The 21,137-nt window shown below is 39.6% G+C and overlaps 1 protein-coding gene across 1 annotated transcript; it reads left to right on the forward strand.

Moving 5' to 3' along the window:
- The first annotated feature begins 2,632 nt into the window (after window positions 1-2,632).
- LOC112763494 (uncharacterized) lies at window positions 2,633-3,028 on the forward strand. Its single transcript, XM_025809149.1, has one exon. The coding sequence runs from the start codon at window positions 2,633-2,635 to the stop codon at window positions 3,026-3,028; it is 396 nt and encodes a 131-aa protein (XP_025664934.1).
- The last annotated feature ends 18,109 nt before the right edge of the window (window positions 3,029-21,137 follow it).

Consider the following 21,137-nt stretch of genomic DNA (forward strand, 5'->3'; position numbering starts at 1 on the left):
TTAAATACATACGTTAAACAGAAAAAGCAGAATAAAGTAAGGAAGCGCAGAGAAAAGAACAAACAGAGCAGAATAAAGAAACAAAGCAAAGAGAGTAATATGATAAAGAGCAGAGGACCTATTGAGATGTCATTTGTTGCATTAAGGCAACCTCAGAGATATCTATATGTTCATCTGCTGCATTGTGGCAGTCAGATAGATAACGGTGCGACTACTGAGAAACGCTTTCCTACAGTACAGATCCATATTTTATTTCTGTAAGGCAGAGGGGTTATTTCCTACTACAGAGTACCGTGACCACCTGTTCAATTTTTGTAGTAGCAGAAGGGTTATTTCCTGTATACAGAAGGTGTTTCGGCATACATCCCTGCAGTGGCAGATGTGTTATTTCCTGCGTGCAGTGGACCCTGTGGTGGCAGAGGGGTTATTTCCTGTACACAGGGGTATAGCCAATAGGAAAGCCTTATCCAGACAGAGGTTGCTGGATAACGTCGGGAGCGGGTTAGTAACCGACAGATGAGCTCATTACCTGCGCTAGGGGTAGACATGCATCATACTTGGTTGCACATTTCCTTTGTTATGGTTGTGGTATGAATGTATGCATTCCTTGTTTGTATTCCATTCTCTGCGCTTGTGATATTTTCTTGTATTCTTCTGTTTGTGTTCTGCTATCTGTTTTCTCTATTTTCTCTACTTATCTGTGTTTTCTAATTACTGCTTCCTTGTATTCTGCTAATAGTCTGCTAAACAACATAGAATTAATGAACGTAACTAATAACCCCGACCCTACTAAGAACTCCGCAGTTCTTACCCCTTCTCTCTCCCTTCCCCCTTCAGAAGGAAGTAAGAGTACCTTACCATAGTTCGCTGATGACCGTTCGCAAGAAGAGGATTCTGCTCTAGATAGTCTTCTGAGTCTAGGGTGAATATCATTCTCTGATTATATGTATATATTGTGAGACCAGCCAACGTCTGCATCCCGTTTGTACGTGAACTTTAAACTAAACCCTGTGTACGAGACTCCTGTTGTGTGGCTACTTGATGAGGTGCCAAAGAGACGTCATATGGCAATGTCTGACCGTCCAAAGGAGTAGTAGAAGATGTTCCACCTTTTGATGATGTTCCACCTGACTTGAGTTTTGAAGACCTAGAACGTACTTTCCCTCGCTTTAGTAGTTTAGAGAGACTAAGTGAGTATAGAGTCTAGGCTAGCCTGGGCGCCAGCTTAGGGACTTCTTGAACAGGTCAGGACCTGGGATGTTGTATGTATATATATGTAGTTATTATCTAGCTATATCTAGGGGTGTTCTAACTAAAAGTCTATACTTAAATAAAACTTGGATCACTGAATGTTGATGACTGCTTGTGATGTATTTATGTGTGGTTGTTTATAACTGTTTTATCTGTTATCAGTTGTGAATTGATTATGAATGATTCCGTCTATTAATCCAAATGTTTTCAAAAAAGATACCCCGCAAATTAACTACGTTTTTAACAACGAATCAGGCTCATATGATAAATAATAGATAATAATTAGGAAGACAAATTGGTAGCACTTAGTTTCTGGTATGATCTAGACATATTGAAAATTGGGTCGTTATAGGAGTGGATCTCAAAACTTAGTTGCGGATCATTTAAGCCGCCTTAAGAATTTAAAATTTGACCCATTTCCGATCAATGACTCATTCCCATTGGATAGTTTGCATGCTATGTCGGATAGCTTTCCTTGGTTTGCCCCAATGGCGAACTACTTGGTTGCAAAAATCTTCCCTCCCAACTTCTCTAAAAACCAAAGGGACAAGTTGAGGAGTAACTTCAAATACTACATTTGGGATGACCCTCACTTGTGGAAGAGGGGAGTAGACCAAGTAATTCGAAGATGTGTGCCGGAATCTGAAATTCAACCTATTCTTGAAGCTTGCCATTCGTCCGAATGTGGTGGCCACTTTGGCCCACAAAGGACAGCTAAAAAGGTGTTGGATTGTGGATTCTGGTGGCCAACCTTATTCAAGGATGCTAACCGGTTCTATGTGTCTTGCCATCAGTGTCAGAAGTCGGGAAACACGTCCCAAAGGGATGAGATGCCTCAGCAACCTATGTTGTTCTGTGAGATATTTAATGTATGGGCATTGACTTTATGAAAACGTTTCCCAACTCAAGTGGGTATCTATATATTCTGTTAGCGGTTGACTACGTGTCAAAGTGGGTAGAAGCAATACCTACCCACATTGACGACGCCAATACCATCATTTCTTTTATTAGAAATCACATTGTATGCCATTATGGGTCGCCACGAACAATCGCGAGCGACCAAGGATCCCACTTTTGTAACAGAAAAGTAGAGGCATTACTCAAGCGCTATGGGGTATTGCATAAGGTTGCCACTGCTTATCATCCGCAAACCAACGGGCAAGCGGAAGTGTCCAACCAGGAGATTAAGAGAATCTTGGAGAAAGTGGTCAATCCACAAAGGAAGGATTGGAGCTTCTGGTTAGGAGATGCACTATGGGTGTATAGGATGGCCTACAAGACTCCGTTAGGGATGAGTCCCTTCCGGATCGTCTATGGTAAGGCATGCCACCTTCCAGTGAAAATTGAGCATGGAGCCTATTGGGTGGTAAAGCAGTGTAACATGGATTTCACCAAGGCGGGTGTGGCCAGTAAATTACAGCTAAAGGAGCTCGAGTGTTTGAGGATGGAGGCATATGAGAATGCCCGGATATACAAGGAAAATACTAAAGCCTTTCACGATCACCACATCCGAAGAAAGGATTTTCAAGAAGTTGATGAGGTTCTCCTCTACAACTCGAGACTGCGATTTATGCCTGGTAAGCTCCATTCTAGATGGGAAGGACCCTTCAAAGTGAAAAAGATAAAGCCCTATGGAGTGGTAGAATTATTTGATCCTCAAAGTGACATAACTTTCAAAGTGAATGGACATAGAGTGAAGAAGTACAATGGTTACAAGTCACCAAGAGAAGTGGTAGTGCTCCTACTTGAGGATGCACCAATAGGAGAGGAAGCTTAAGCGAAGGACCATCCAACTTAAGGACGTTAAAGAGAAGTGCTTGGTGGGAGGCACCCCACCGTGGTAAGATCTTCCTTGTGTATACATTCTTGTTTTTAGCTCTAGATTTTTTTGTAAATTTTGTGACTTCTTGATGTTGTTGATTGCATAGGATTGCTAGTTTTGTTTATCTTGTTGGATAACTAGGATGTTTAGATAGATTTCATCATTTTGGCATGGATGAATTGTTGAAGTAGAGAAAATTCTATGTTTTGAATACTGCAAGAATTTGAGATTGTTCTCTTGCCTACTAGCTTAAACACCTGCCAAGAATATATTAGAATATCCTTTTCTATGTTGTTTAGAAAAAAAAAAGCAAGGAAAAAGGGCTTCCGCGCACGAGTGCACTGTGCGCGCGCGCGCCGGTGGTGCATTTATTACTCATAGGCCAAAAACCCGAGAGTTATGCCCACTTTGTGCCTATTTCGTGCCAGGCACCCACGCGCCAGCGTGCATGCCGCCTGCGTGCCCCTTGCGAATTGCCTATCGACGCGCAAGCGCACTGTGCATGCGCACGGCGATGGTGCTATATGAACTCCCTGGTACAAAAACCAGAGAGTTGTGCCATACTTTTGCCTAGTTTGTGTCCACACTAACGCGTCCACGCACTGTGCGCGTCCGCGCTGGTCGCCAATCCACTCAGGCACGCGTCCGCGCACTGTGCGCGTCCACGCGCCTGCGCTGAATGCCAACTCTGGTATAAATCAGCCGAGACATAGGCCTACTTTGTGCCAACCCAGTGCCAGGAGCCCAACCAACTTCATGCGTACGCGCCCTTGTCGCATACGTCTCGCTCGCTCAACTCTCACCGACCCACCAGCGCACCGTGTGCGCGCGTGACGGTCGCGCGAACCAGTTTTAAAGCTGGCACGCCCTGTTCTCTCCCTCTCCCACCCTCTTTCTTAATTCTTTCTTCTTCCTTCTCCATCACCTCTCTTCTCTTTTTCTTCTTCCACAATCCACCACCGTCTCCAGCTACTCACCGGCGACCACCACCACATCCGGTGGCACTACATCTCTTCTATCTCTTTCTCACTTTCACAAAAAGAAAATTCTACCTTCTTCTTTTACACTTCTCAAGGTTCTACTTCTTCCATATCTCATATATTATTTTCTTTGCATAATCTATTCTTCAAGTTAGATTTTTCTTGTTGATTCACTTAATTTTTCTTTTAGTTTCATGATTATACTACTTACTTTTTGTTTGTTTCCTTTTCCTTTTTCTTGTTTTTCCATGGATGTTGAATTTGAGTTTGAATTTGCTTTAGTAGATTTTCTTGTTGTCTCTCATTGTCTTTGTCAGTAAGTGATGTTGTGTGATGATTGATATTTCATTTTGGGATTCAAATTGGTTGAGTACCTCATAATTGTTCATTGCTTGATAACTGCACACCAAGTGTTCGAGGAAATGCACGAATGCCATTTTGGTTTATTTTAGTCATATATCTTCAAATTGGTGCTTCTCCTCACTCACTTGCTTTCTTCTAAGTGCATTGAGATTACTTTGCTTGCTTTGAGTGTATGCTTGCTATTTAGATACTCATTGAACATGACTTGCTCTTTATTATGGAAGCTTGAGATTATTCTTCTCATGCCATATTATATGCCTTACTTCCTCTTGCATCTCATGCCAAGTGTTGTGACCCACGCCTCTATGATCACTTTGTTATACTACTTCTTTTGGGCACTACCTTTCACTTGCATGTTTTTGTTGAAATGATTCTTTGGGTTTAATGTTTTCCTTTTTCCCTTCCTTTTTCAGGATGGCCACCAAGAAAGGCAAGGAGAAAGCTTCAAGGAAACCAGCCACAAAGAGGGCACCCCAAAGGTCAAACTCTAAGGCACACTCTTCATTAGGAGCCAAACCCCTATCTAAAAAGGCAAAGGCACCTGCTCCTATTTATGAGAACGAGAAGAGCAAACCGGCAAAGGATTCTTCAAGGTTCCCCAACCGCTTCTGTGAACTTGTGTTCCCCACCATGGTTGAGAGGAACTACTATGCCGAGCATCTACTCGCTCCGCCGGACAAGGTTGCTCCTTGTATTTTACCCCGCATTGAACGGCGAGGATGGGAGTTCCTTCTGTGAAAACCATAAGAGGTCAACCTCTCATGGGTGGTAGAATTCTACACTAACTACCATCATCCCTCTCTTTAATCAGTATACATGTGCGGAAAGCAAATCCCAGTTTCAGAAGAGTCTATTCAGCAAGTGCTTAATGTCTTACCGGTACCAAGTGACATGGATGGCTACCAAGAGGTCTTACGTCAGCGAGAAAAGTTTGGATTTGATTGCGACTCGATCCTCCGAGTCATTGCTGAACCAGAGGCATTTTGGACCCATGGTCAACTCCAGATGAGGCCCAAGTGCATTGACGCTCGCTTCCTCACTGTAGAAGCTAGAGCTTGGGCCTAGATCCTATCCCACTATGTGCTACCTAGCACTCATAAGTCGTCCTTTACGGAGGATCTCAACTTGCTCGTTTGGTGTGTTCTCACGGAAAGACCGGTGAACATTCCGCTTCTTGTCAAGCAAGCGATGGGACATGTCTACGCCCGGGGCAATTTGCCATTTCCAGCATTGGTATCCGATTTAGCTGCTGCTGTGGGTGTTCCTTGGGGATACATGGACACGAAGGCTATAATTCTGGCTAAGGGCGATGTGGTCCCAAGCGGAAAATACTTACATCTTCCTATGAACAACCCAAGCCATGACATAGCTCTCCCACCTACTATTCCTTCCACTTCATCGTCAGCACCACGGCACTGATCCACACATCAAATGATAGAAGATCTACACCGGAAGATTGATAGATATGAGCAGCGCAACCAACGCCGATACACTTACATCAAGAAGCTTCTGCGTTGCGTTACCCCTAGTATGGAGGAACCCGAAATATTCACATCCACCTCAAATCCAAGTGATGGGAGCTCTGATGGAGGGGAGAGTGAAGGTTCCGGTCCTGACCGTCCTTTGCGCATTGTTGGTAGCACAGAGGACTGTGCTAAATTCTAAGTGTGGGGAGGTCGTCCGACCGACCTCCATGGGTAACAATCTCTTCCTTTCAATATCCATGGATTTATCTTTTACTTAGTAGTTAGTACATTGCATGTGTATTTAGTCTTGATTGTAAATACTCCTTGCATGATAGTGAGTCTCTATAGAGTTGCTTGGTCAAAATAATGACTTCTTCCCCAAGAAACTATAATTTTGGGGTACCCTACCAATTTTGAAAAAAAAAAAAATTTTGCGGAAAACTTGCTTCAAGAATGTATTTTGGAACATAGTGATTGAGCTAAGAACACAAGCATGTAAGCTTTGAGCCTATTGTATGGTTATATCTTCTAACCACTATTTCCCATTATAGTGTGCATTATTCTCTCTCTATGATTGTAATGCTTGCTTTGTCTGATTCTATATGTCCATTACTTTGTGTATGAAGGCATTTACATGATTGAGGCCATCATTTCAATAGTCACTTTTCCCAAACGGCCTTAACCCTTTTATCTACCATTGCTAACCAATTTTGAGCCTATGATAAACCCTCTTTGTTGTTAAAAAGAGCACATCAACAATCCTAAGTGAAAAATAATGAATGTCCCTGGATTTGGATTCTTGATTAGCTTAGGTAAGTGAAGGTGTGTATCATTCAAATGGGAGGGTGCACTTGGGAATTTGGGTAGATGTAAAGAGGTGTATTGTAGTTGTAATTGAAAATTCTAGGATTTGGGAACATAATCATGTATTGAATGATTGAATCATATGCATTGAAACTTTTGTACATGAAATCCCAAGAAAAAGGGGGACCTAAAAAAAAAAGAAGAGAGAGAAAGCAATGAAAGGGGACAAAAATGCCCCAAGACAAAGTAGTAATAACAATGCATATGGGATGTGAATTGAAAAGAATGCATGAGTATGCAAAAAAAAAAGTGAAACCCATGGGTAGCTAGGTAACATACTATAGTTGTATAGGTTGTTCTATGTGTCTAGTGGGATCCTAGGTTAATCAAGGACTCAAATTTTAAGCTCACTTGACCATATACATCCTTACCTTCACCCTAGCCCCATTACAACCCATGAATAAGACCTCATGATACTTGTAAGCATGCATTAAGTAAATGTTGATTGTTAGATGAAAGACAAATCTTGGAAAGCATGATTAGGAGAGGATTGAGTGACGAACCCTATACACTCGAGCGAATAGAGCGGATACACTTCCGGTGAGGGTTTGATGCTCAACTCTTTGTTTCCGACTTTCATAAGCGTTCATCTAGCAAGTTATATGCACTTCATAATAATGTTCAATTTGGTAGAATTTATGAACTACATATCATTTTCACCCCGTATGCTAATATGTGTTCTTGGAGGATAGATTTACCCTTGACCAAGTAGATAGATGATTTTACATTCGTTGCATGCATCCATTTAGGAAATTTGCATTTCATAAACCCTTTCTTACCATAATCTTTGGTCTTTTTATTTTAAGCATGAGGACATGCTTGGTTTAAGTGTGGGGAGATTTGATAAACCCCAATTTTGTGGTTTATATTGTGTAGAATTGGGGGGGGGTTGTCAATATTTCTCACACTTATCCACAAGAAATGCAGGGTTTTGTGTTCTCTTCCTAATTTTGCTTCATGATGAAAAACATGCTTATTTTGCCTTAGAATTGCTATATTTTGATCCTCTTTTATTTCCATTCAATGTTGTGATGTGTTTGTTGAGTGATTTCAGAATTTATAGGGCAAGGATGGCCTAAAAGAGAGAAAGAAAGCATGCACAAGAGGAAGGAACATGAAGATTTGGATTTTGGGAACTTCAACATGGGCGCACACGCGCACTTCACGTGCACGCATGGATATGGGTAGCTGGGAGCGGTGCGCAAGGATGGACGCATCCGCGCAGATTAGGAAAATCCACACCGGCATACACGCGTACATGGCGTGCACGCGTGGATCACAAAAGCAATCGGCGCGCACGCGCGATAAGCTGCACGTGACCTCATTAAAGGAAATCGTGCCTGGCAATTTTTGAGGCTCAAGAGGCCCAAATTCAAGCTGTTTCTGCATGGAAAAGACCCAAGGATGCTAGGGGAAAGGGGGGATCAATCATTTTACACTTAGAAATAATTTTTAGCTAGTTTTTGGTTCTTTGTTCTTCTAGAGAGAGAAACCCTTGTTCCTCTCTAGATCTAGCTTTAATTTGATCTTCCCTTGTTGAATTCTGAATTGGATCCTGTTAATTACTAGTTTTAATTACTTAATTTGAAATCCTTAGTATAATTTTGCTTAGATCTTGTGTTAGTTTTATAATTTCTTGTCAATTGTCATTTTAAACCCATTTCATGAATGTTGTGAATCTTGACTTGCTAATGTCACATTGATGATTTTTATGATTAATTTTGTTGTTTGAATGATTGTATGTTGATAATTGTTAGTGGGTATTTGTTAGTTCCAATTTAATTGCAAATTGAATATGTCTTTTATTAATGCTTACCATGTGTTTGATGAAATGTTTCCTTTGATTATGGAGTAGTTTTCTTTACTCTTGGTATAAGCTAAGGGAATTGAGTGATCTTGAGTCATTGGGTCTCATTGAATTGGTGATTTGAGAACCCTAGGTGATCAATTTGATACCGATTGACACTAACCCACTACTAATTTAATTAGTAGATAGGTTGGGACTTATGGGTTGATGTGATCAAACCTATTTAACGTACTTCAAGCCTAGGAGTAGACAATACGTACTTAAGGTTTTTGGGAAGTAGACTTAATGGGTTGGTACCTCATAGTTGTCAATGTTTGATATAGAGACAAGGATGGCGATCTCAATTCCTATGCTTAGCCAAGAGTTACTTTTATTATTCATATTTGAAAACCCAAAATCCCTAATTGCTTTGTCTCAGTTATATTTACTTGTTTAGTTTTAGAGTAGAACTATAGTGGATGTTATCTTATTAGTTTGGAATTGCTTACATCTTGCTTTAGTTGTTTGAATTAGTTTCTTTCACTCCAAGATTACTTGCTTGTTAAGATTCATAGTTTAATTTCTTGCTCATGACTTACAACCCAAGAATTCTAACCAATGTTGATGCACATGTTTGCCCATTCCTTGTGAGACGACTCGAGGTTTGAATACTTCGGTTACTTTTATTGGGGTTGAAATTGTGACAACCAATTTCCTTTCTAAATTTAATTCGCGGATTATTTGTCGGTTGAGGGCTATACTTGCAACGCAAAAATCTTGTGAAATTCCTTACCAATGGTACCCATTCATATCAGCCTTCCATGAAAAGAGGTCGGCGTTATCCTTTAGGAACTGTATCAGAGGCTCCTTTAAGTATCCCTTTAAGGTTGCCCCAACATTTGTTGTCTTATCCCGGGCATCGCCGATTTGGACTTCTCCAGTCTCGCCTTCAGGTTGTGGGCGATGTTCCTTGCGAACTCGAACTCCCCCGAGTTTAATAGTGTTGATTTCCTCTACTTTGGAGTTGCCTTTATGGTTCAGACTTTCATTATAACAGCGTCGCACAATTTTTTGGTCTCCTTTTATCGTGGGGATCCCTTTCGGAGTTGGGAACTTCATGCACAGATGTGGAGTCGAGACTACTGCGGCGAGCAGGTTCAGTATTGTCCGACCTATTAGGGCATTGTAAGCTGAGCTCACGTCGACTACGATGTAGTCTATGTTGAGTTTTCTTGACCAGGTTCCCTTTCTAAATGTTGTGTGTAGTGAGATATATCATAGTGGTTAGATTGGAGTGTCTTCCAGTCCGAACAAGCTATTCGGATATGCTCTGAGCTCTTTATCTTGCAAACCGAGTTTGTCGAATGCGGATTCAAACAAGATATCCGTGGAGCTTCCTTGGTCTATCAGTGTTCTGTGGAGATTAGCGTTGGCCAATATGATAGTAATGACTATGGGATCATCATGCCCTAGGATTATGCCTGTTGCATCTTCTCGGGTAAAGGTAATAGTGGGGAAGTCGGATGACCTATCTCCTTCCCCGACATGACATACCTCTTTAAGTTGTCTTTTGTGAGATGATTTAGAGATCCCTCCTCCTGTGAATCCTCCATTTATCATATGAACATGTCTCTCAGGAGTGTGGGGGTGGTCATTCAACCCGTCCGACCTCTTCATCCCTTCTTCTTTTTCTTGGTTCTTTTTCTTGGTTCATCCGTAAATTAGGTAGTATTCGCAGTACTCTGTCTGACTTCCCCTTCCTCTTTTGTTTTTAATTGGTCGGGGTGGTGGAATCTTCTCAGTGTTGCATATTTCTCGGTAAACATCTACAAGAGACACCCGAAGAGGGGTCTAATTGTGGTATTTTCTAGGCTTTTCACTGGGTTATGATGAATGGAAAATTGATGGTTTAGAATTTCACAATTGAATTCTCGTTGCAAGTATAGTTTCTAAACCAATCAATAATCCTTTCATACAAAAGTTTGTTTGTCACAAGTACAAATCCCTAAAATCTATTAATCGAAGTATTTAAACCTCGGGTCGTTCTCCCTAGAAATTTTGATAAAGTGTCTTGTTATTGGTTATGAGGTATGTTTTGGGGTTTTTGGGATAAGAGACATGAAATGTAAATGGCAAAGGAAATAAACTAACAACTAACAAAGCTCTTGGCAAGGCATGAGAATTGCAAGTCCTATCCTTGTTATCTTCCTTAACTGTGACCACAATTGTCCAATGCTCCCACTTAGTTAACCTCTAATCATGGAGGAAAGTCAGGTGGATGAATCAATTTGATTCCTCAAGTCCTAATCTAGTCCTAAGGAAAGACTAGCTTTAGAGGCATTCAAGTTAACTAGCAACTTCTAATTATCAATCAACGAAGGCATTAGATAACTCAAGAGTCACTAATTACTCTACCTAGGCCAAGAGGAACAAAATCTACACTATAATCCAACCAAGCATTTCATCAAACACATGGAAAGCATAAAAAGAAAGCATAGTAAATTGCAAGAAAAGTAAATCTACACTACTCAATTGCAAGGAATTAACAACAACAATCAAAAGAAACACAATTATTATGAATTACCTCAAATTGAATTGAAAGAAAATAGAAGGAACAAGAGTAGATATACAACAAAGCATGGAAACAAAATAGAAGAAATTACAACAAAAAAATAGAAGAATGATGAATGTAACAATAAGGAATTGAAGAGTAAAAGAAGATGAAAGCATGAGTTGAAACCTAGATCTAAGATTATTGACCTAAACCTAATCCTAATTCTAATCCTAGAGAGAAGTGAGAGCTTCTCTCTCTAAAACTAACTCTAAACTAATCCTAATGTGTGTGAATGAGAAAAAATGTGAATAATGATTTCCCTTCAATCCTTGGTCCTTTTATGCATTTTGGCACCAAAGTTGGTTGTAAACTGGGCCCCACAGCTCTCAGAATTCGCTGGTCACATTTTCTATTTAAAAAATCACGTGCGGCCACCGACGCGTGCGCATCCCTTGAAGTTTTGCGATCCACGCGTGCGTGTCTAGTGCGCGTGCTTGTGGATGGGTGCAACCAAATTTTCGGCTTTTTCTATGTGTTCTCAACTTTGCATGCTTTCCTTTTCACTCCTTTGATCCATTCCTAACCTTTTCAACCTGAAATCACTAGCAAACAAATCAAGGCATCTAGTCGAATCAAAGGTGGATTAAAATTAACAATTAAGGGCCTAGAAAGCATGTTTTTACACTTAAGCACAAATTAGGAGACAATCATGAAACCATGCTATTTCATTGAATAAATGTGGGTAAAAACCCTAAAAATGGGGTTTATTAACCTCCCCAAACTTAAACCAAGCATGTCCTCATGCTTAAACCAAGAGAGAGCAAAGGGTATCAACATTTATTCAATGCAAACTAATCTAAATGTAATCTACCTATATGCAACTATCTACATGAATACAATTGCTTGGTCAAAATAAATCGATTTCCAATAAAATCAATATAAGCACAAGGGCTAAAGGTGTTAATAACCATGCCAAACCACAATTGAATTGAGCTAGTAAATATTTTTACAAACTTGCATGAAAAGAGATGATCATAGGTGAAAACATGTAATTGAGCAACCGAACACTCACCAGAAGTGTTTGCACTCTATTCGCTCAAGTGTTTAGGGTTGATTCACTCAATTATCTCCTAATCATGCTTTCCAAGATTTGTTTTTCTTCTAACAATCAACATATATTTCATGCATGCATACAGGTATCATGTAATGGGGCTACGGTCAAGGTAGGATGCATATTTGGTCAAGTGGACTTAAAATTTGAATCTTTGATAAGCTTAAACTTCCCACCTAACCTATGACATCCTATACAATTCCAAACTAACCTAACTACCCATTTTTCACTTTTTCACATATTCATGCATTTCCTTTTCTTGATCACAACCCATATGCATTGATTATTATTGAGCTTAACTTTGGGGTATTTTGTCCCCTTTTTATTTCTTTCTTCTTTTTTTTTCTTTCTTTTCTTTTCTATTTTTTTTCTTCGACATATATATATATATATATATATATATATATATATTTTCTTTTTGTTTTTCTCATTTTCTTTTTTTTCTTTTTCAATAAGGTATCCACAAGAGCATCAATGCATAAAGTTTTACATTTATTACACATGAGCATGTACCCAATTCCTAATATTTACAACAAAAATACAAAACTACCCTTTCATTCAACCAATGTCCCAAGATTCCCACACTTGAATGATACACACACACTAGCCTAAGCTAACCAAAGATCCAAATAAAGGACATTTATTATTTTTCGCTTTAAGGCTTGTAATGTGCTAAAATTAGGAACAAAGTGGGTTAATCGTAGGCTCAAATTGGCTAACAATGGAAGATAAAAGGTAAGGCTATTTGGGTAAGTGAGCTAAATTAAATGATGGCCTCAATCATATAAATGCATGAATACACAAAACAATGGACATAAAGAATCAAACAAATCAAGGATCACAATCATAGAAAGAGAATAATGCACACAAGAAGGAAGATAAGTGGTTATAAGATGTAACCACACCATTAGGCTCAAAACTCACAAGCTTGTGTTCTTAGCTCAAAAACATGTTCCAAGCAAGTTCAATGAAAAGTTTTCTCTCAAATCAATTGTTGCCCTATAGATAGAAATCTTGAAAAATTCATTATTTTGACTAAGCTTATTATGTATATATACGCAAAATTAAGAAGATGAATCTAAAAATCCTAAAAGACTTAAAAATGAATTGCAAAAGTGGTGGGATTAGAAATTTGTCACCCAAAAACGCCGAACGGTCGGACGACCCCCCCACACTTAAAAGTTTGCACCGTCCTCGGTGCACTCAAAGATGAGCAAGGGGGTACGACGACTTCCCGAGTTGCCACCTTCAGCTGGTAGGTCAACCGGTTGCTGCGTATTCTTTCTGTCACTTCTGTTTTTGCTTGTGGTGTGTTAATCGTGAAAAACAGAAAATAACAACGTAAGATGAGAAAATACAAAAGCAAGGAAGCATAATTATTGGAATGAGGTAAATCACTAGGATCGAGTGAGTGAATTAGTGAGACATTAACGAAAGATAGGTATGTGAATTCTAAATTAGGCGCCGTTTAGAACACACTAGCATAAAAAGCGATGTCACAAAAGAAGTATGCACTTCACATATCCTAGTGTGCTTGAGATGCTTTAAGTAAACTTGTAAGGTAAAACAAGCATTAAAGAAGCATGAGAGCATTCAAGCTAAAAGCATATGGATGCATATGATCATGAAATACAATGTATTAAGGTAAATGCACAACATCCACCATCAAGAACTTGCCTAATCGAGGAAAAGGATTCAAATCACATGGTGGCTAGCTACAACATGCAATTCATGTAAAGTTACAAGCTCGAAGGTAATTCTCATAACTTGGTATTCTCAAAAGATAAGCATTAAGAACTTAAAACCAAGTAGCAAAATATGACTTCAACAGTAAGCAGCAATATATAGTAAACAAAATCAATAATCCAACACTTATCATGAAAAAACAAAAATTAAACTGAAAAATGAACTAACTAAACAACTAACTAATTATCTAACTAAAAGAAATGGTTATGGATGGTGTTTGGAAGTGTTGGACGAGGGGTATGGGAAGGGAAGAAGAAAGGAGAAGGAAAGAAATTGAATGAGGAAAGGAAAAGAAGTGTAGTGAAAGAAGAGCATCCACGCGTACGCGTGCATGGCACGCACGCGTAGATGATAGTGCAATGGACGCGACGCGTACGCGTGCATGGCAAACCAGAGGGTTGACACGCACGCATCTGTCACACTTCCACGTGGGTAGCCTTGCGCGCGAGGCACAATGTTCGCGCAGTGTACGCGTAACTCTCGGGTTTTTGGCTTGGGGTGGAATTTCTCAATCCACGCGTACACGTACATGACGTGGGCATGTGGATGGTTGAAAATGCTTAATGCACGCATATGCGTGGATGGTGCTCTGTTTTTTTTAAATTTTCCTATGTTTTTGCACCAATCCAAGCATTCCAAACCTCCAAACAACTACCAAAACACTATAAAACCTTATTTAACATGCTAAACTACCAAATAAACTCAACAAATCAATCAAAACATGAATTTAACTAATTCTATAAATATGTATAAAAGAGAAAAATGAAAAGAGTTTATCATGGTGGGGTGTCTCCCACCTAGCACTTTTATTTATTGTCCTTAAGTTGGACTTATGGGGAGCTCCTCATCAAGGTGGCTTGTGCTTAAATTCTTCTTGGAACTCCCACCAATGCTTGGTTCTCCATTGCACGCCAAGACTCCTCATGTATTGCACCAAGTCTTGATGGAGTTCTTCACAAGCTTGGGGCTCCCAAAGTTGATCCTCGTCTTGTAATTGGTGCGGATTTTACAATCACAGACTAACCGGCAAGTGCACTGGGTCGTACCAAGTAATACCTCAGGTGAGTGAGGGTCGATCCCATGAGGATTGATGGATCAAGCAACAATGATTGATTGATTGGCTTAGTTAGACAAACAGAAAAGAGTGTTTGAATGATCAAGAAGCATTAAACAATCATTCAGAAATTAAAATAGTAAAGTAAATGAGTTGGAAATAAAATATGGAGAAGACAGTCAAGGTTTCAGAGTTATCTATTTTTCCAGATTAACTTTTCTTACTAACTATTTTAATTATGCAGGATTTAATTCATGGCAAACTATGTGTGACTAGACCCTAATTCCTTAGACCTTTCTAGTCTCCACTAAAATTCATTAACTGCCAATTCCTTGGTCAATTAATTCTAATTAGAGGTTGATGATCAAATTCCAGTTTATATGCCACAAAAATCCTAATTACCCAAAAATAAAAGGATCATTTGTCACGTATCCCGTTAAATCCAGATAATTAAAATTTAGGAGAACATGTTTTCAAGCTGTTGTTCAAGTAAAGAGCTTTTCCAAGTTATACAAGAACTCAATTAGAAAAAGGGTCATACTTCCGTTCCACCCAAATTCATAAGATAAAGAGCAAAAACAATTCTTAAATTATAAATCCATACATGAATTAAAATAGAAAAGTAATAAAATCAATCCATACAAATAGACAGAGCTCCTAACCTTAACAATGGAGGATTAGTTGCTCATGGTTTTGAGAAGAAAACTAGGATTCTGGTAAATTGTAAAATACAGAATGTAAATTCGAATAGAATCCCCCTTAGGGAAGAAAAGTTTCTTCCTTTTATATCTAATCCTAATAATTTAAAATCTAATTTCTAAAACTAACATAATATCTTTTCCTAATTTAAGATTTGAATTTAAATCAGAATTAATCAAATAATCAGCAAGTCTTCAATTGATGGGTGGGGACCACTTGTTTCGTCCATTCTACAGCTTCTAATTTGTGTTTTCTGGGCTGGAAACCGAGTCAAACCAGCCTAGAAATCACCCCCAGCATTTTTCTGCATTTTCTGCACGTGGCGCATGTCACGCGTACGCGTCAGTCGCGACTACGCGTCGATGGTCGCATGTTACGCATACGCGCCATTCACGCGTACGCATCACTGAGCAAATCTTCAAATCATGCGTACGCGTTGGTCACGCGGACGCGTCGCCATGGAAACCTCCAAATCACGCGCATGCGTCAGTCACGCGTACGCGTCGCTCCTCGCTACCATCTCCTTTGATTCTTGTGCTGCAGAAACTCCATCAAATCCTGCCAAATGCTACCTAAAATAAACAAAATTGCAAAAGACTCAAATTCACTAGGAAAAGATAGGAAAGATGCGCACGCATCACAATCCCAAACTTGAATTGTTGCTTGTCCTCAAGCAACCAAAACTAATATAGGCTTAGGTTGTGAATTTGCATGAGAATGAGAAGTCGATTAAGCTCATGTCTCTTCTTATAGTAGGGTTTACAACTACACTCCTAAATAATTTTGGCATCTCACTCTTCTTTGATTCAGAATGATGTCACTGTCATTCGGAATTAGAATCCGAATAATATTATGAACTCTCTGATATTTTGTAACTCAATTTAACCCTTGAACACAGTAATTTTTTCTTTGGTGCTTTGCACCTTGAGCCTAGCCGTGACTTTAAATGTTTTGTCTCAAGTTTTACTTGACACAGAAACACCACAAGCACTTAACTGGGGAAGTTTCTTTAAGTTCTAAATATTTCTATTATTATAATAATTTTTTAATTTTAATTTTTTTTTCAGTTACTCCCGGAAAGTGGTGCTCAAAGCCTTTGGCATACTTTGCAATTGATCTCAACTCTAAATGTTTTGTCTCAAGGATTACTTGACACAAGAACACCACAAGCATGTGACTAGGGAAACAACTCTTTGAGCTTTTAATCATGTCTGACCTCCCTAGTCATTGATGCTCAGAGCCTTGGACCTTGCTCTTATTTTTCTTTTGCTGTTTCTTTTGCTTCAAGGATTAAACTTTCATTAATTTCAAAGAAATTAAGATAATTCTCTAAATTCTTATTCCTTGTACATCAACATTCTTTGATTCAAATTTAAATATGCACTGTTCTTGTCATGCATTAAGAATCACAGAAAATACCACCACATTTAAGTGAATAAGACTACTCTTCAATATAGACTTAATTTCTCATGCAATATATCACTTCTTTTTCTTTTTCTTTTTAGATTCAAGTTCAGTGAGCAGTACATGAGATAAATACTAGAATGAAACTAATTCTAAGAACTGAAAGTACTAAAGATCATGCAGGCAATCAAAGAAGCAGAAAACAGAAAACAATAAAAAAGGAATGGAAGAGAAATAGAATGAAAGGAACTCAACCACCTCAGTTATCCTAGTGGCCATCTCATTCCTCCATGAAAAATATTCATCTCCCTTTGGTGCTATTAAAATAAATAGAAAAGCCTTAAGTGAAGCGACAACACCAAACTTAAAGGTTTTCTTGTCCTCAAGCAAAGAAGAACTGAAAACAAAGAAAAATAATTAGTATGATGAAAGAAGAATAAAAGGATAAAAGAACAAGAGAGAATTAGGATTGGGGGTGGAGGATTTGAAATCAGGCACTGAGGGGTTTAATTTGGGCGTCGCATGCGACGCGTACGCGTAAGGCACGCGTACGTGTGGATCGCGCAATTTCCAAGTGACGTGTGCGCATCAGGCACGCGCACGCGTGGATGGCCATTTTTTATTTGTTCCTCATACATGTGATCGACTTTGTGCCTCTAGCACGCTTCCAGCGGCAAGACATCACAACTCTCTAGCCAAACACTCGTTGACGCCATTTTTTTTAGGGTCACGCGTACGCGTCAGGGACGCGCACGCGTGGGTGGCCATCTGCGCAAACGACGCGCATGCGTCAGGGACACGTACACGTGATGCAGGTTATGCGTCCAGCACAGTTCCAGAACCACTCCTGCTCAACTTTCTGTTCACTTTTATTTTTCACGTACACACATATGATGCGTACGCGTCAGCGACGTTTGCGCGATTTTTTATTTTTTGTGTCGCCTAAAGTGTTCTGTTCCAGTTATAAAATAGCTGCATGATCAGAAAAAAAGTAAAAACTCAATAAAAATCAAATAAATAAGAAAACTACTACTACGAGAAATAACTAAGGATATGAAATTATCGGGTTGCCTCCCGACAAGCACTTCTTTATCGTCACTAGCTTGACGGTCAGCTCCTCTAAGAAGGAGGATCATAGGGGCTCAGCTCTTCAACCCTTAATTTGAACTTCTTTCCTGTGTCTCCATAAATCAGCTCAATATGCTCCAGAGAGAGGATTTTGTTTACTATATAAATCCACACTGGCTTGCTAGTCAACACCACTTTCATTCCTGGGGAGAAACCTTCAGTGGGTATCTTTTTGTTTCTCCATCCTCTGGGTACTTTCTTCTTTTTTGGAACCGCCTCCTTGGTGGATGATGCATTCCCAACACCAAACATAGATTTTATGTCAGGGGGAAGTTTGTTGATTGTCACCAAGGGAAGTTTGAGCTGCAGATTCTGCTATACGTCATCAGGGGGTTCTTGAAGGGTTGGATCAATAAGCTCAGTCTGCATGCACCTCTCTTCTTTACCTGTTGAATGTATATCTTTGAAGACATGAAAGACCAGTTGCTCATTATGCACTCTGAGCACTAATTCACCCACTTCTACATCAATTAGAGCTCTCTTAGTGGTTAGGAAAGGTCTTCCTAGGGTTATAGAGGCGTTCTCATCCTCCCCTGTGTCAAGAATCATAACATCTGCTGGGAGGAAGAACTTGATGCACGGAAAACTTGTCTCACAACAAATTCCCTTCGGCAAGTGTACCGACTTTGTCGTCAAGTAAAAACTCACAATAGAGTGAGGTTAAATCCCACAAGGATTGATTGATCAAGCAACTTTAATTAGAGGACTGTTCTAGTTGAGCGAATCCAGAATTTGAGTTGAGAATTGCAAAAAATAAAATGGTGGGAAGGTAATTGACAGGAAAGTAAATGCTAGAATTATAGATCTGAAAGTTAATGACGGAAGGTAAATGGGAATGGGGGAATTACTCGTTAAAGTAAATAACAGAAATTAAAAAGAATGGGTAAGATCAGAAATGGGGAGTTCATTGGGCTTAGGAGATGTTGCATTCTCCGGATCAATTTCATTTTCATCTCTTCCTCAATCAATGCGCTCATTGATCTCCTTGGCAATCTTAAGTGATTGAATTACAATTTCTTGTAATTCAATCTCTCAAATCTTGATGAATAGCCAATTCCTTGGTCAATTGCTCATGAGAAGAGATGAAGTATGGTCACTGATTATACCACATGCATTTCCCAAACCAAGTGTTGAGAGGATTATAGTCACATATCCATCCAAACCCAATTTGGTCCAGCATGAGAAAGCATTTCTAGCTTGATCTCTTCATTCCTCTTTCAAGGTTCAGAAGAGATCCAAGTATGAATAGCTTCTTTTTCAAGATAACTACTCAATTGGATGAAGATCGAAAGCTTTCAAGTAAAATCAAGAGAAAAGATAGAAGAAGAATAATGAAAACTAGTATTGATCCATCAAATTACAACAGAGCTCCCTAACCCAATGACAGGGGTTTAGTTGTTCATAGCTCTGGAAAATGAAAACAAAGATGGAGAATACATGATGAAAACTTAGAAGTGCAGAGAAAGTAAATACAGAGAGTAGTTCTATGCTAAGAGTCTCCCTATAATTTCCAACTCCCAAAATATTTCAAAGATACTCCTATATATACTACTCTTCTGTTCTTCTAGTTGATTCTTCAAGTCTTGGGCCTTTGGATCTTGAGTTGGAAGCAGTTGTCTTCTTCATTGGGCTTAGCTTTTACTTGCAGAGAGAAAGTATGAAGTGGGCAGGGGCTTTGGCTCAGGAAGTTAGTGGTGTTAACGTTCAGTGAAAATATGGGTTCGAGAACGTTAGTGACAATCACCTTTTTTACGAACGTTCCTCACCAAAGTTAAAGGCCACGTTAACCTCAACGTTAGTGGCACAAACGTTGCCACTAACGTTTCCACTATGTCCTTCGCACACGTTATTGGGACTCAACATTCCCAATAATGTTGAGAAGCCTCCCCCTTCCCTACGTTAGAGCCCACGTTAACTTAGTTAACGTGGCTCTTTTAACGTAGGCTTGCCATCCTTCGAGAACGTTAGTGACACTTACCATTGTCACTAACGTTCCAAATTGCCCCTATTTTCCACGTTAGAGTCCACGTTAACTAGGTTAACGTGGCTTCTAACGTGGCCTTGCTAGCCATCTCCAACGTTAGTGACAAAGTTGAGTGTCACTAACGTTGGCTCATCCTTCCCTTATCCACGTTAGCTTCCACGTTAACTAAGTTAACGTGGGAGTTAACGTGGCTCATGGTGGCATGTGTGGCTTCTTCCAACGTTAGTGACAATGTTGGGTGTCACTAACGTTGGCGATCACCTTCTTTCTTCACGTTAGCTTCCACGTTAACTAGGTTAACGTGGGAGTCAACGTGGCTCATTGGGGGCTTGTGTTCTTCCAACGTTAGTGACAATGTTGGGTGTCACTAACGTTGTCGACCACTTTCTTCCTTCACGTTAGCTTCCACGGTAACTAGGTTAACGTGGGAGTTAACATGGCTTAATGTGCTTTGGCCAACGTTAGTGACAATGTTGAGTGACACTAACGTTGGCTCCCCCCTTCCTTCTTAACGTTAGAGGCCACATTAACTAGGTTAACGTGGAATCTAACGTGGCCACTCATGATCTTGGTTCAACGTTAGTGATAATGTTAAGTGTCACTAACGTTGGCTCTATTTCTTAACATGGGCAATGATGGCTTCGAGAGCGTTATTGGCAATCACTTTTCTCATTAACTTTGCAAGTTACTCCCATTCCACGTTAGTGTTAACGTTAGTGCAACTAACGTAGCCACTAATGTGGTTCTTCTTTGCTTCCTTTGTCCTGAAATTAAGCAATAAAGTGCATCAAAGTTCTAGTCCAAGTCATGGGAAATGCAACGTCCAATTTGTCCTTAAATTCATGCAAAATCCTCATGAAATCATGTAAAATGCACAATGTATGCTTGAATCAAGATTTAAGTGAATATCTACCCAAAACTAGCT

This window comes from Arachis hypogaea, chromosome 17 (genome assembly GCF_003086295.3).
Source record: "Arachis hypogaea cultivar Tifrunner chromosome 17, arahy.Tifrunner.gnm2.J5K5, whole genome shotgun sequence".
NCBI lineage: Eukaryota > Viridiplantae > Streptophyta > Magnoliopsida > Fabales > Fabaceae > Arachis > Arachis hypogaea.

Excerpts from the sequence above, each read along its gene's own strand:
- LOC112763494 (XM_025809149.1), top strand. The coding sequence starts at position 2,633 with ATGGATTTCACCAAGGCGGGTGTGGCCAGTAAATTACAGCTAAAGGAG.